This window comes from Dermacentor silvarum, chromosome 8 (genome assembly GCF_013339745.2).
Source record: "Dermacentor silvarum isolate Dsil-2018 chromosome 8, BIME_Dsil_1.4, whole genome shotgun sequence".
Taxonomy (NCBI): Eukaryota; Metazoa; Arthropoda; class Arachnida; order Ixodida; family Ixodidae; genus Dermacentor; species Dermacentor silvarum.
This window is the reverse complement of record NC_051161.1, coordinates 148,241,308-148,255,333: the sequence shown is the minus strand read 5'-3', so window position 1 is coordinate 148,255,333 and position 14,026 is coordinate 148,241,308. Positions and strand designations below refer to the sequence as shown.

The 14,026-nt window shown below is 45.5% G+C and overlaps 1 protein-coding gene across 2 annotated transcripts in view; it reads left to right on the top strand.

Moving 5' to 3' along the window:
* Positions 1 to 14,026, top strand: part of LOC119461761 (glutathione S-transferase Mu 1) — a 90,312-nt gene that overhangs the window by 51,331 nt on the left and 24,955 nt on the right. Inside the window, exon 2 of one of the 2 annotated variants that reach the window (XM_049672122.1) lies at positions 9,065 to 9,278. The exons of the other annotated variant lie outside the window; for it this stretch is intronic. Coding sequence (XP_049528079.1) covers positions 9,065 to 9,278 — 214 coding nt within the window. The remainder of the gene's footprint in view (positions 1 to 9,064; positions 9,279 to 14,026) is intronic. 2 annotated transcript variants of the gene reach the window in all.

The window sequence follows — 14,026 nt, the reverse complement described above, 5'->3', positions numbered from 1 at the left end:
CGTCGTTTAAATCAAGTCAAGCATGGGCTTCAAATTAAGATGCATTTCTGAATACGGGGGTTAAAGGCGAAGCTTGAGCACCCTCCATTTTTTTGTAATATTTTGTGCCCATAACATAGCAGTCGTCATACTATTATTTGGCGCCCAAGTAATATCCTAGCGTGATTTTCATCATACCATGCTTGTGTGAAATATACAAACTTTCTAGATATGGCAGTTAGGCTCGGACAATTGGGTAAGAACATTTCAAATAAAAATATTGTAACATTAAGAACCCAGGCATGCAGCATGTTAACGCTGTAAGAGCCATTTATAGGAACGAGACGAAACAGCTGCGTTCGATGCGAATGAAATCAAGATTCCCGTCTTCTTTTTTATTGCTTTTTTACTTCACGCGCCTTTGGTGCCCGCCGTGTTCTTCTTTCTCGTCTTGTCCGCTCTCTTGAGTTTCAACAGCTTCCGGCCGTGAAAGGTTTTTGTGTCATCAATGGAAGCCACCTTCAAGTGTGTAAAGATGTTGTACAGGTCTCCGAATGATTTTTCTTTTGGTTTTTATCAGACAGGAGCGCGGCTTCCCGCCGACTCCAGTATAAACTTCCATGACCTTAACCAGGTTCCAGAAGGATCTAGGAGTGCGTGCACCGAGCACAACGATATCTCCTCTCTTCGCTGTCGTTATTGTCGTTTCTTGCGTTACATTGCTGTCTCAATTCTTTAAGATATTCCCTGTTTTATCTTTTCCGCCAATATTTCGTGATTATTTGTTTATTCCTCCACATTTCTTCTATGGTGACCTTTTTTTCACCTTCGGTACTGTCTTTGCGCCTATGCTTCCTACCTATTATATCAACCGGGACAATAGAGGCTCATCCGGTTCGCTGTATGCATAGGTAATCGGTCTGGTATTAAGGACAGCTTCCACTCCAGTTGTGATTTTGTGCAACTCTTCTCTTGATACGTATTTCTCCGATAACTTTCTTCATTGCTTATTTCAAGCTTCGTACCATCTTTTCATGAAAGCCTCCCCCCCCCCCCCAAGGTGATTGTTCTGCGCTGTACTTCCAGCTGATATCTCCTTGGCTTGCTCTTCTGGAGACTTCTTCCTGTAGTTCTTTAATCATACGATTGATGTCTCTGTTGGTGACAGTATATATACAGTGACAACGCCCTTGAGTTGCCACTGTATATTGTGCAACATAGGCCTCGTCTCGCTGTAAATCTTCGGAATGCATGTAAGAATGCTTCTGTTGTTGTGTTGTCCACAACTTCCAGATGTACCGCTCGTGTAGTAGCACATATAAAAATTGCAACATACTGTTTTGCAGTGCCTTTCATCGCGTCTTTTATAAGCAATGGATCCGCGAAATCCACACCGATCGCATGAAATAGTTGTCGCTCGTTGACTTCTGTCAGCAGGAAGTGGGACTGTTTCTTGGTGCAGTGGTCTGGCGTCAAATCGTTGGCACTTTAGAATCCATGAATTACCTTCTTCACCAGTACTATTCCTTGTAATTTCCAGTACTTAGTTCGAGGCTGTGATAATGTGACGCTTATTCCTCCATGCAGCGTCAGTTGATGAATATGGCTTACCAGCAGCATTCTACCAGTCGTCCACTTTGGTAGCGCAATAGAATGTATTTCGTTGTATGTTAACCCACTTTGAAGTAGGCGACATTTGTGTCCTATCAGACCTTGCCCGTCTTCAAAGACTTCCGTACCATGAAGGCACATACTTGTTGTCTTCGTAGGAATGTTCCTGCTCTGTACGATATCTTCTCATATGTGCCGTTGTTCTATATTTATTATTGTCTCTCAGCATTCTTCAGTTCTTCAAAACTCAGATGTCCGATGATCGCGCCCTTGTTTTCGTATATTCCGGATATACCTGAAAACGCAAGCTGTCACTTCCCCGCGTCAATCACTGCCGCATTTTACGTGCTTGTGTTAGTCGCATAACTTTCACCATTCTCGGTGTCTTTTCCTGTTTCGGTTTGCTGCGTAGTTTTCTTTTTCATACCAAACCATTTTGGACCATACCAGCAAGTTACGAGTTTATCAAACGCTCTGCGCTTACACCTGTAGTCATCAAATCAACTGGGTTTTCTTCACTTTCAACGTATTTCCACACTAACAATTTTTTTTTCTTTTATGTCCTTCACTCCATCGTCGACAAAGATCTTTTTTTTTTTCGCGTAACCAACTTAGAACAATGGTCGAGTCTGTCCAATATCTTATTTCATTTAGTTTTCTTACAATTGCACTTCTGATATATTCAGAGAGGCGTGTATATAGCATAGCCGCCATTAGCTCGAGTCTTGGCAAAGCCATTTCTTTCATTGCAGCTATTCGTCCTTTTGCGATGAGTTGCTCAGCCTGTTTTTGGTTTTCTAATGCTGGGGCTAGTAAAGCCGACGGCCCTATATGTAAGCAAGGAGTAGAAACGAATAACAAGGAGAGCGTTGAAAAAATGCTGAAGCACCTGCTAGAATCAAGGCGTGTGATTCTCTGTAGTCTACAGACTCTGGCTGCTAAAGGGGCCGTGCCTGTCCTCGCCGTAGTAGAGCACCTTATCGCTGCTCTTTACATAATTTAAGGACATTTCTTGGCACCTGTGCTGCTCACGCAGGAGAAGCCCACACAAAGCTACGGTAATTAAGGACATTTCTTGGCACCTGTGCTGCTCACGCAGGAGAAGCCCACACACAAGCTTCTACGTTGTGAAGTTTCTGTGAACTTTAAATTGGATTCGTGACTCCATCCATACTCTGGAAGGTGAATGACAATTTTGAATGTCCATTTTGGACTTTGTTGATAGCCAGAGGGCTCAACTTGCCTTTATTGTTGTGCATCTTTCTTCTATGTCAACATCCCTCCTCATCCAGCCTTTACGTCCCCGTTCCCCCCTCTCCCGTCTAGAGCAGCACGCTAGAGCACGCTAGCTCAGGCTGACCTCTTTACCTTCCTTCAAATAAGTTCTCCCTATGTAGGTATTTATCAAGTAGGCTGATGTTCCATAAGCGTACTGGCTTGCATCGGAAAACAAATGCAAATCCGTGTGGCTGATTGCCTTGGTTAATATCAAACCAGCTAGGTATGCTGAAGTCTTGAATTATTCGTAGCTCTTGAATCCAGTTCCTCCGCGACGCCGTTTGATCTTCTGGTAGTGGGTCGTCCCAAGATGTTCCCTTCCTCCACATGTTTTGTATTTCGCGTTCAGCTGTCACTGTGAATAGAGTGAAGACTTCCAGTGCATCATATATTCTTGCTGTGAGCTGTAACATTTGTCTTTTCGTAATCAGACCGCTTGTATCGATGTTGTTTATGTAAAAGATGGGAGGTACAGTCTATCTTCCTTGAAATTCCATCTGATGCCAAACACTTTTATCTGGGTGAAGGTTTCGATGTCTGTGTTTTTCTCTTTCATGTTTATAGTTCGCTGCAATTGAGGCTCATTCGTCTTGAAATTAGTGTCATTGACGCCTCTTGAAAATGTCCTGACCCTTTATAAAGTTTTTCGGCTGCTTCTGGTGAGTCGGCTCCCAGTATCACGTCTGCGACTTAAATGTTGTTCTTAAGCTACTTAATTGTTTCCGGAAAGCTATATTCCAACTTGCTTAGGTGGTCTTGTACTGTTGCTGCCAGTAAGAAAGTACTCGGAGCTGTGCCAAACGTTACTCTTCACATTCTCCATGTCACAACTTTTGCATCACTACCACTTGTAATTCTGTCCCACCAAAAAACCACAATGCGTCTCTATCCTCTTCATGTATCGAAATCTGTAGAAATGCTTTCTCTAGATCAGCTGTCATTGCTATGCGATGGCGTCAGCAGTTCATCAGCATATGCGCCAGATCAGCAATTGAGATTCGATTCTGTTCGGAGGTTATCGTTTAAAGAAAACCCTTTTTGTCCATGATGAAGACGCATCAAATGCTATTCTTATCTTTGTGGTTGGTCGATCTTCCCTTATTACTGCCATATGCGGCATGTAGTAGCAGTGTGTCATCGGTCTACTTTGTTCCTCGGCCACTTCTGTTACTGCACTATTTAAATAATCTCTAATGGCAGACTCCATGGTTTGTCAGTGGTTATGGTGTTGGGCTGCTGAGCATGAGGTCGCGGGATCGAATCCCGACCATGGCGGCCGCATTTCGATGGGGGCGAAATGCAGAAAACAAACGTGTACTTAGATTTAGGTTCACGTTAAAGAACCCCAGGTGGTTCAAGTTGCCCCGAAGTCCCCCGCCACGGCGTGCCTCATAATAAGATCGTGGTTTTGGCACGTAAAACAGCCTAAATTCCAATCTCTAATGGCACCGTCCTAACGCCGGAGTATACTTTCGTCCTTTTGTAAACGTCGAGTGAGTCGTCACAATCTGTTCACAGCTACGTTATTGTTTTCATCAAGCTCCACGTTATCTTTCCATTGAAGTCTGACTACATTTCGCTTCTCTTCAAATTCTAAGTGCCTCTTGAAGTACGGAATCACTTCCTCTTCTCTTTTGGCTCCTTTCTCAGTGCACTTTATGCTATATATAGTGTTTCAATATCCCAGAAATGTCTGAGTTCCGCCTGTATGTCAGAATTATCCGTTTACATGAAGTACCGTCATGGTTGACTTCTCCATTGTTGTTGCTGATATCTTAGCTTGACCCTGTACTGTCCAGCCGAATATAATTTCGGCTGCTGTCATCCTCTCTTCTACTTTTCGGATCCCACCTGTCATTATTTGCTAATACTGGCCTGATTCAATAAGTATTCCGATTTTCATGCAGGCTGTGCTTTTACATAAACCGTTAGCCAGCTTTAATTCGTCCTCTTCATATACTTCTTTTTCAGCGAGATAGGCAGGAACGGTAATCTTTCTTTTGAAATTATGTCTACCTCCAGTGCTTCCAGTAACGCTTTTTCACTACTGTAGGCACATTTCAGTTTACCTTCAACCGAATTCACGACTCTTTCGTTTTGACCTCCTTCAAATGAGCCTATCGTAAGTCTTTCTTTTCCTGTAACTTTACAGCCAAGTTTCTCAGGTAGGCTTTTCAGTATAAATGATTTTTGGCTGCCAGTATCCAGCCGGGCGTGACAATAGCATGTCCGTCTTCTACCTTTTGCTATTGCAACTTCAGTCTGCACAAAAACGCTTGATTAGATCTTCATAAAGTGGCAAGTAGACGTTATCTCCTCCTGACAAGTAGACGATTTCTCTTCCTGATTTTGACTTGAGTATCTGCTGCAAACTGCGGTGTTAGTTCTTTTCTTCGACACATAGACGTCGCATGCTATATTGACACGTCTTCCACCTAATGTTTGCTTTACATATTTTAGCAGTATGGCGAGGCCTGGTACAGCGGAAACATCTGTTTGCCTGTTTGAGCTTCAGTTTATCTTCATAAGGCATCGTTTTCCTACAATCATGAGTATTATGATTATTATTCTCGCAAAATATGCAGAGCGTTACAGCTGCACTTCGAAAATTAACCGTTCTTGTCTGCTGCTTACTCTGAGTTCTATTGCCGTAGCTTTCTTTCCTTTCTGTCGACAATTCCTCTCTGCGATCTGCTTGATCTTCTATGTATTTAATCCAGTGCCTAAGAATATCTTCTTGACGTGAAGCCACATTCTCATCTTCTGTTGAAGATCTACTGATCAATTCTTTTTGTTTTAACTGGGATCCAATGTATATATCCACTGGATATATACAGGATCTGAAGCAGCATTGATGCATAGGACTCGCTCTTCAAGCCTAAGTATTCCAATCCACGTATGTGCACTTGCACCTTTTGTGACAGCTTTCTTAAACCGTCATGGTCGTTGCAGCTTGCTACTGTATTCAAGTTATTACCTTCATGTGTATTTCTACCAGCACGTCATCTTCTTAACGCTGCTTTAGTAGATCGATAGCTTTCCCATAATTGCTGTTAGAAATTGTAGTCCCTCCCAGGCAGCTGCTGCTTTTCCTGTTAGTGATGACAGAAGGTAGGTAAATTTACCCGTCGTGGTTGCTCAGTGGCTATGGTGTAGCGCTGCTGAGCACGAGGTTGCGGGATCGAATCCCGGCCACGGCGGCCGCATTCGGATGCGGGCGAAATGCGAAAACACCCGTGTGCTCAGATTTAGGTGCGCGTTAAAGAACCCCAGGTGGTCCAAATTTCCGGAGTCCCCCACTACGGCTTGCCTCATAATCAGATCGTGGTTTTGGCACGCAAAACTGCCATAATTTAAGGTAGGTAAATTTCTGACTTTCGATCAACTCGGTTCTTTCGTGTACAGCTATTTCAAATTGCCGCCAAAATATCTGCCATTTCATTTTATCACCGTCCAACTACAATATTTATATCTTCGGTAGCTTCAGTATTGTTGCTTGCTGCGGTTGTATAGCTTCGACATTAACGTTGGATTGCTCCCTCGCTGTTTCCCGTACTTGTCGAGAAAGGTATGCGCTGACGCTGTGCAGAGCACTTATTATCTTTAACTCGTACTCAGTGGTTTTTGCAGATTCCGAGTGAGCTGTTTTGGGTGTTTTTAACTGCTCCGTCTGCTCGTCCGCTTTCTTTAGCGAGTCTGTAATATCTTTCATCTAGATGGCTATCAGCGATATCAATGTAGGATCCTAATTCTCCTCCAGTTTCTTTTCAGCATCACATCAAGGAGTACCGGAGGCATACGTGAATATCTTGGCAAATATCTACAAGGATTACACAGCAACCTTATTTCTCCACAAGAAAAGTAGAAAGATACCTATCAAGAAAGGGGTCAGGCAAGCAGACACAATCTCTTCAATGCTATTCACTGTATGCTTAGAAGTTTTCAAGCTCTTGGACTGGGAAGGCTTAGGAGTGAGGATCAACGGCTAATATATCAGCAACCTTCGGTCTGCAGATGACATTGTCCTATTCAGCAACAATGGGGACGAATTGCAGCAAATGATTGAGGATCTTAACTGAGAAAGTGTAATAGTGGGGTTGAAGATTAATATACAGAAGACAAAGATAATATTCAATATCCTGGCAAGGAAACAAAAATTCAGGATCGGCAATCAGCCTCTAGAATCTGTAAAGGAGTATGTTTATCTAGGTCAAATTACTCACAGGGGACCCTGATCACGAGAAAGAAATTTACAGAAGAATAAAATTTGGTTAGAGTGCATACGGCAGGCATTACCAAATCCTGACTGAGAGCTTACCACTGTCGTTGAAGAGAAAAGTGTACAATCATTGCATTCTACCGGTGCTAACATATGGGGCGGAAACTTGGAGGTTAACAAAGAAGCTCGAGAACAAGTTAAGGACCGCACAAAGAGCGACGGAACGAAAAATATTAGGCCTAACATTAAGATACGGGAAGAGAGCGGTGTGGATCAGAGAACAAACGGGGATATCCGATATTCTAGTTGACATTAAGCGGAAAAAATGGAGCTGGGCAGGCCATGTAATGCGTAGGATGGATAACCGGGGGACCATTAGAGTTACAGAATGGAGACCAAGAGAGTACCAAGAGAGGGGAAGCGCAGTCGAGGACGGCAGAAAACTAGGTGGGGTGATGAAATTAGGAAATTTGCGGGCGCAAGTTGAAATCAGCTAGCGCAAGACACGTGCAATTGGACATCACAGGGAGAGGCCTTCGTCCTGCAGTGGACATAAATATAGGCTGGTGATGATGATTGTGATGATCGTTCCATGGAAGTCCGCGCTGATCGCTTGAAGAAACGTAATACGCCCTACAGGCGAGCGAGATCACATGCTATCCACAAAGCATACTGCCCGCGTGGTGGGGTTACGGCGCTCCGTGCAGATCCGGTGCCGCAGCGTCTTCGCACGTTCCTTGGAGAAACTGATGACTCTAGTTTTGACTGGCAACCAGACACGAAGCGCATCAAGGCCACTTCAGCGGTATTAGCAAATTGTAGAGCGCTAGATATTTTTTTTTCTTTCAGTGTTTTTTTAGCTACCATATTCAAGTATATTGCACATCTTTAGTACCAAAGCTTGCCATTTAGTGACATTTATTAAACAAGACAAAATGGTGTGAAGTTGAAAGCAACCCCCTAAACGTTTACCAAGCTCTTTTCCAATATTTGTACTCTCTTCAATCAATTCCCACAGCATATGTTCCAGAATGGCTCTAGAACCACAGTTTTTGCATTTATCTGTCTTGCACTATGTCTGGGTAAATGAGATGTGAGATCGCTGGGTCCGGATAAGTTCTGGTCTGTAATTGCCGCCATTAGACAGACTGCTTTTTGCTGAGCTTTTGGTGAGGTGGTGGGAAAATTCACCTTTGCAACTTGTAGTGTTGTGTGATGTCATTAAATCTGGTCATACGATCCTTCCATTCCCACTTCACTCCATCCTCGTTCTCAGGAGACGCTAAGGTGCCGGCCCTATTATCGGCCGTGACTCGGTCCGTAAGCCCTCGAGCCACGTCATAAGTCGTTTTATTATTATTGCTGTCTCCTGGCGAGGTGGAGGTGTGAGCGGGTGTCCATATTAAATAAACATCATTTTCTTGACTTTTGGTACCTGCCATTAGGATTCGTAGTGCTTCAGGAGAGATTCGGCCATTAGCGAAATTTCGTACTGCCGCCTGAGAGTCACAAACTATTACGTCCGCTTCGGTCTGTGATAGTGCTAGCGCAATAGCTATCAGCTTTCCTGCCCTGAACGAATTAGTTCTACGGAAACCCTCAAGGTGGGCAAAGTTGAAGAGAAAGTCGTTATGCAGCTTCGAAGCTTGTTGATAAATTGCAAAGGTTTCGTTCTAAGGGGTCGCCTTTAGCCACATCTGACAATTTTGTGTTTCTGGAAACCGTTACGAAAACCATACATTGAACCCAACTTTGCGCTAACCAGGACATCGCGATAAAATGAATACGCTTGCACTGCTATAGCCTATCGCTACTTCAAAATATTTTGCGACTGTTACAAGGGCATTGAAGAAAAAAAAGAACCACGTCGCGCTTAAGCAGCAGTTGTGAGCGCGATCTAGATTGTTGTAGGAGCCCATGAGACATTCATTTAAACAAAAGGAAAACCATCCTAAGCATCTTTCCTCTGGCATGCAGGTATGGCTTTGGTGACGGCCCGGAACCCAGCCGGGACGAGTGGCTGGCGGTGAAGTACAAGCTGGACCTGGACTTCCCCAACCTGCCGTACATCATCGATGGCGACGTGCGGATGACTCAGAGCCAGGCCATCCTGCGCTACCTGGGACGCAAGCACGGCCTGGCACCGAAGGACGAAGAAACAGTGCGCAGGGTTGAAATGCTCGAGCACCAGGTGATGTGTGCAGTGCATAAACCACCGATAAACGCTTTCTTGGTGAAACATATTTAATGCCAACCAAATTGAAAGGGCCTCATACATCGCACATTAAGCTTCCCAATGTCGATCGAGCTTGTGTTAATAGAACGGTGTACTAAAAGGACGGGCTTACGACGGCGTTGACTCACGTGTGCGATCCAAACACTGTAGCGCCGGTGGGACAGAAGAGTCGGTTGCGGTATAGAGTTGCTGCAACAAAAGTCGGCAACTCAGCGCGCCAGCGAAGAGCAGTCAAATTCAACACACCGTCTTGGTGCATACCTTTCGGCTGGTGCCTCGTTTTCAAGGGCAGAGCGGCTCTGACCGAGGGAAGGACGTTCGCCACCGTGGTGTTTGGAAGGGCTGACGTGTGTGGCCGTCATGGCCTCCACGAGGCGCCGTTTACGTTAACGGCGGTGTCGTGCAAATTCTGTTCATGGTGACTATTTACACCGGCGGCTGATCCCAGGCACAGTCGGGGAATACTCAGTGGAGAGTCACTTGTTTTGAAAACTGAGGACGGCACCGGTGCCGACTTGGCGGTTCTCAATCTGAGCTGTGTACCCCGGGGCGCGACGGTTGCCTCTGGGAACCAGTGATTGCTCCGAGCATACCGTAGGAAAGGCTACTGATATGTTTGGGACTAATGAATAATTACTGGAAAATATATGTCAAGGGATAGGATATTGGCTTTATAGCGATTACAAATGGTTAAAAGAGAGTATCCGACGTTTGAAGAATAAATATAGAGGTGCATAAATAGATACGAATAAAATTTTATTAGTTCGACTCGTGCTCGGCAGGAGAATTCACTATTCGAAACTGTCGACATTTCCGTTTCTCTTTAAATAACTTTGTAACATTTATTGGGCTCCCGGGGAGGAAAACGCAAATGCAAGTGGGCACTATTCCGAATGTCTGTGCTCGACGAAAGCCACAGTTCTTGCGCAGACACCAGTCGCTCAGAGGCTGCGCGGGGCAGATGCATTACAATTTCCAGTCATTCAATAAGAATGCTTCGCTTTTAGGTTGCCTACTTATTACTCTCGATTTAGGCTCAGTTATTATACCGTTTTTTAATTGCCTGTGGCAAGGTCGCACAATTCTAACCCTTGATCTAAATTACTCGATGATGCAGCCATTAGTTCTACGAGAAATTCAAATGCTTCACTAAGTAGTTATCACAATTACACTAGAAATAAGTTAGAAATACAAGGTGTATAAAGTTTAATCTTTCATTTGTTAAAGACTAAATAGAGTTGGCACTATAGTGGCCGTTGAAAACATAAACATTATTATGTTATAAAATGGCAGAAGTGAAAGGTGAAGTCCAACTAAAACATGCAAGGAATTGCAATATGCACAGGGCAGAAGAAAATTACTAGAATGAGGCAGAGTCAACCCGTCTGACGCTGGATATCAGAGGCCATCCAGTTCGCCGTGCAACTAGTGCTCGTTTCCTGGGCGTCACCATAGACAGCAAGCTACTGCGGCGACACGTAGTTGAAAGTGTTCTGGCTGCATCAGTGCAAAGAGTCAACGCACTTCGTCACTTGGCTGGTGTACGTTGGGGAAGCGATCCAATATTCATGCTTACACTGAACGTTGCACTGATAACAAGCCGTATTCTCTATCAACTGTCGCTCGTATCACAGTCACCGAGTCATTTCGAGTGCTTGGAGACAGTATATAGAAAGGGACTTCGCTTGGCGATGGGAGTTCCTCGGGCAGCTTCAAACAAGGTTACTAATGAAGCAGTCTCTCCCACTGTCCGCCTTTTGGTATCTCGCGCTTTGTTCACACAGCTATTAAGGCTGGGCGAGTCCTCCAAGGCACGGTGCTTCTCCTGCGGCTAAGAACAAGAACTCGCTCCGATTTCCCTGCTGCGCTTAACACCTTCTGATTTTCAGGATCGGAATGGCATAAACGGAGTAGTCTCGACCCGCCATGGTCTTTTTTTGGACGTTACCTGCAGCCTCAATGTACTCCAGGCTACTGGCGAAACGCACCATTCCAACTGCCGAAGCTAAGTTCCTTGTACTGGACCACTTGAGCACAGCGTATCAAAGCCACCTACAAGCGTACACAGACGGGTCGGTGTGTGCACAAACAGATAGCTGCGCAGTGGCATTCCGCATACCCTCCCTTGACGTATCATGGTCTGGCCGCCTGGATCGCGTAGTTTCGTCTACAACAGTACAAAGCGCCGCAATTACCGCGGCCTTGCGAAAACTATGGGGCTATTCTGCACGAGATATCGTGGTCCTGACCGACTCAAAGTCAGTGTTACAGCGACTACATCTTGACCTACCTCGAGAGAAGTTTACAAGGCAATCTCTAGCACTGATCAAATATCTAATGAGCAAGGAATTTAACGCAAAATTTCAGTGGATATCATCCCACGTAGGAATTGAAGGAAACGAAAAGCTGACGCTCTTGCACGCCAAGCGCTGACATGTGTCCCAAAAGTGAGAGCGCTAAGCATTTTTCCAATCCGTAATCACTTTAGGGCTATCAACAAGACGCCGCGCCAAACTTGTGTGATCCATGGACATTACTAGCGAGGAAGCGACGCTGTTGTTCCGCATGAGAACCGATCCCGCGTACACCCTGGCTTGGTCATTCAAGACTGGACGCTGCGCTTCCCCGCTCTGGAACAATTGCGATTGCCGGCTATGTAGGTCAGGCTAACTCTGCCTTCTGCAACACCACCACCATCACCTCCAAAACCATGGCTTAGGATTTTAAGCAACGTGCTCTTTTCTACAGAGCGAAGGAATGTCGATTGGCTGGGATGTTCGGGTGAAACCAGTGCCTTCTTTGAATGTCCGCACAACCAGCTTGCAAGAATTGACGTTCGGAAGCTACAAATTTGCTGGAATTGACATGAAGTTCATCGTTACGTCAAATACGCGTGCTCCAAACCGGCGAGCGCCCTGTGTCGCGGCATTAGTGGACTGGGAGTGGCACGACGATCAACGACTCGGTTGCTATAGTATGCTTTGAATACAAGGGCATTCCAAGCCTCCGGCTTCGGGTGGCGTGTGCGGTGTGGGTGAAGAGAGAAGCATTCGGCTTGAAATCACTCAGGACTCGGAAAAACAGTCGACAGTCGCTAGCTCTACCACAGCCGCACAGTCACCGCTCGTGCTCCGCCATTCTAGTACGATTTCAAAATTTTCGCGCAGCTCCTGTCAAACTCTCGACAACGATTAATCGAACGTGTCTAATCGATTAAGCCGATTAAATGAAAGGTGGACATTGATGAAGATTAATCGTTTTGCAGGATACCTATAATCGATTAATCGTTCATCGATATTACCAACCCTAGGCGGGAAACCGAACTCGCAGGAGCGAGCGAACGGAATTGGCGGGAAATAGCAGCGCACAGAGGAGCGGGTCAGGGAGCGAAGGAAGGCGTGGAGGGCGCAATGCGTAGCCTCCTAGTGGAAGGCGCACGAAGCGTACCTTACGCGCCCCTCAACCGCGGACCTGAGAGCATGTAACAAACGCCGGCGCGCAGCTGGCACGCGCGAGCGAGTGACCGAGCAGGGTCGCGATCAGATATTGTTCGTTTCGCTTTCTGTTCAGTTGCCGCGACGTCACAAAGTGGCGGTATGCAAAATTTTATGAGAACGGGAGGGAGAGAGCAGCCAATCCGCAAGCAGTAAACCATTCCGTAGGGGCAGCGGACGTTTGGATGCAATCCAATCTACGACTAGTGCCATGCGAAGCCGGTCTGCTCCTAGCAGACGACGTGCTCGTAATTAAAATGAATGACAGGAGCGTGCCGTTATTTTGACGTCACCAAAAGGACGCTCTCCCCGGACGTTTGCCGTCCGAAGAGTTCGCCGCTTGCCGATTGGCCGCTCTCTGCCTCCCGTTGTCACAAATTTTGCATACTGCCACTTTGTCACGTTGCGGCAAGTGAACAGAACGGGAAACGAACAAAGATCTCCGATCGCTCCCCCGGTGCGTGCCAGGAGAGAAGCGAGAGAGGAGGGAGGGACGTCACCCCACCGCTGTTTTTTGCAGCCGACGTGCACTGTGTCAGGTGGTGTGTAGCTCTAATTAGCTTGTTTTTATTTTAAGTAGTAATGAGCGGGTACCACTGGTTTAAATGCGACGTCACTGATTACGTCGCTTCTGCTCTTGCAATTTCAGGGGAACCTGTACTGACTCGGTGGCTATCTAAAGTGTACGATTGTGTGCTGTCGTGTTTGGCAATTAGACTTTCCTTAATTGTTTCTAATTTCCTGACACTAAATTAGCTAATTACTGTAATAAACCAGTGCTCTGATGTCATATATATAATCAACCATAAGTAGAACCATCGATATCTACCTGTTGTTATTGTTTATTTGTAATTTCGTCCCACCTCTGTGACAAACCGGAAGTCGGTCCCTAACCGGAAGTTGCTGTGCAAGAAACAAAACTGACACTCGGTGCTCGTGCCACAAGAAAAAAAGGAACAAGTGGATGCGATATTCACAATCAAGGCAGAGTAGTTTATGAATGCGTCGAAATTGTGTACAGTGGTGCAGTAAGTCGCAGAAGAATAGAAATGGGCTGGAGCACATATAGCGAGCACGCATTAGGGAGGCAGGGTACAATAGCCTTATTAAAAAGTACACAATGGGTGCATACTGTAAGCTCTAAGCAATACAATTGGCATTTGGAGCAACTAACTGTAAACGTTACGTTAAGAAACGTGAAGATGGCAA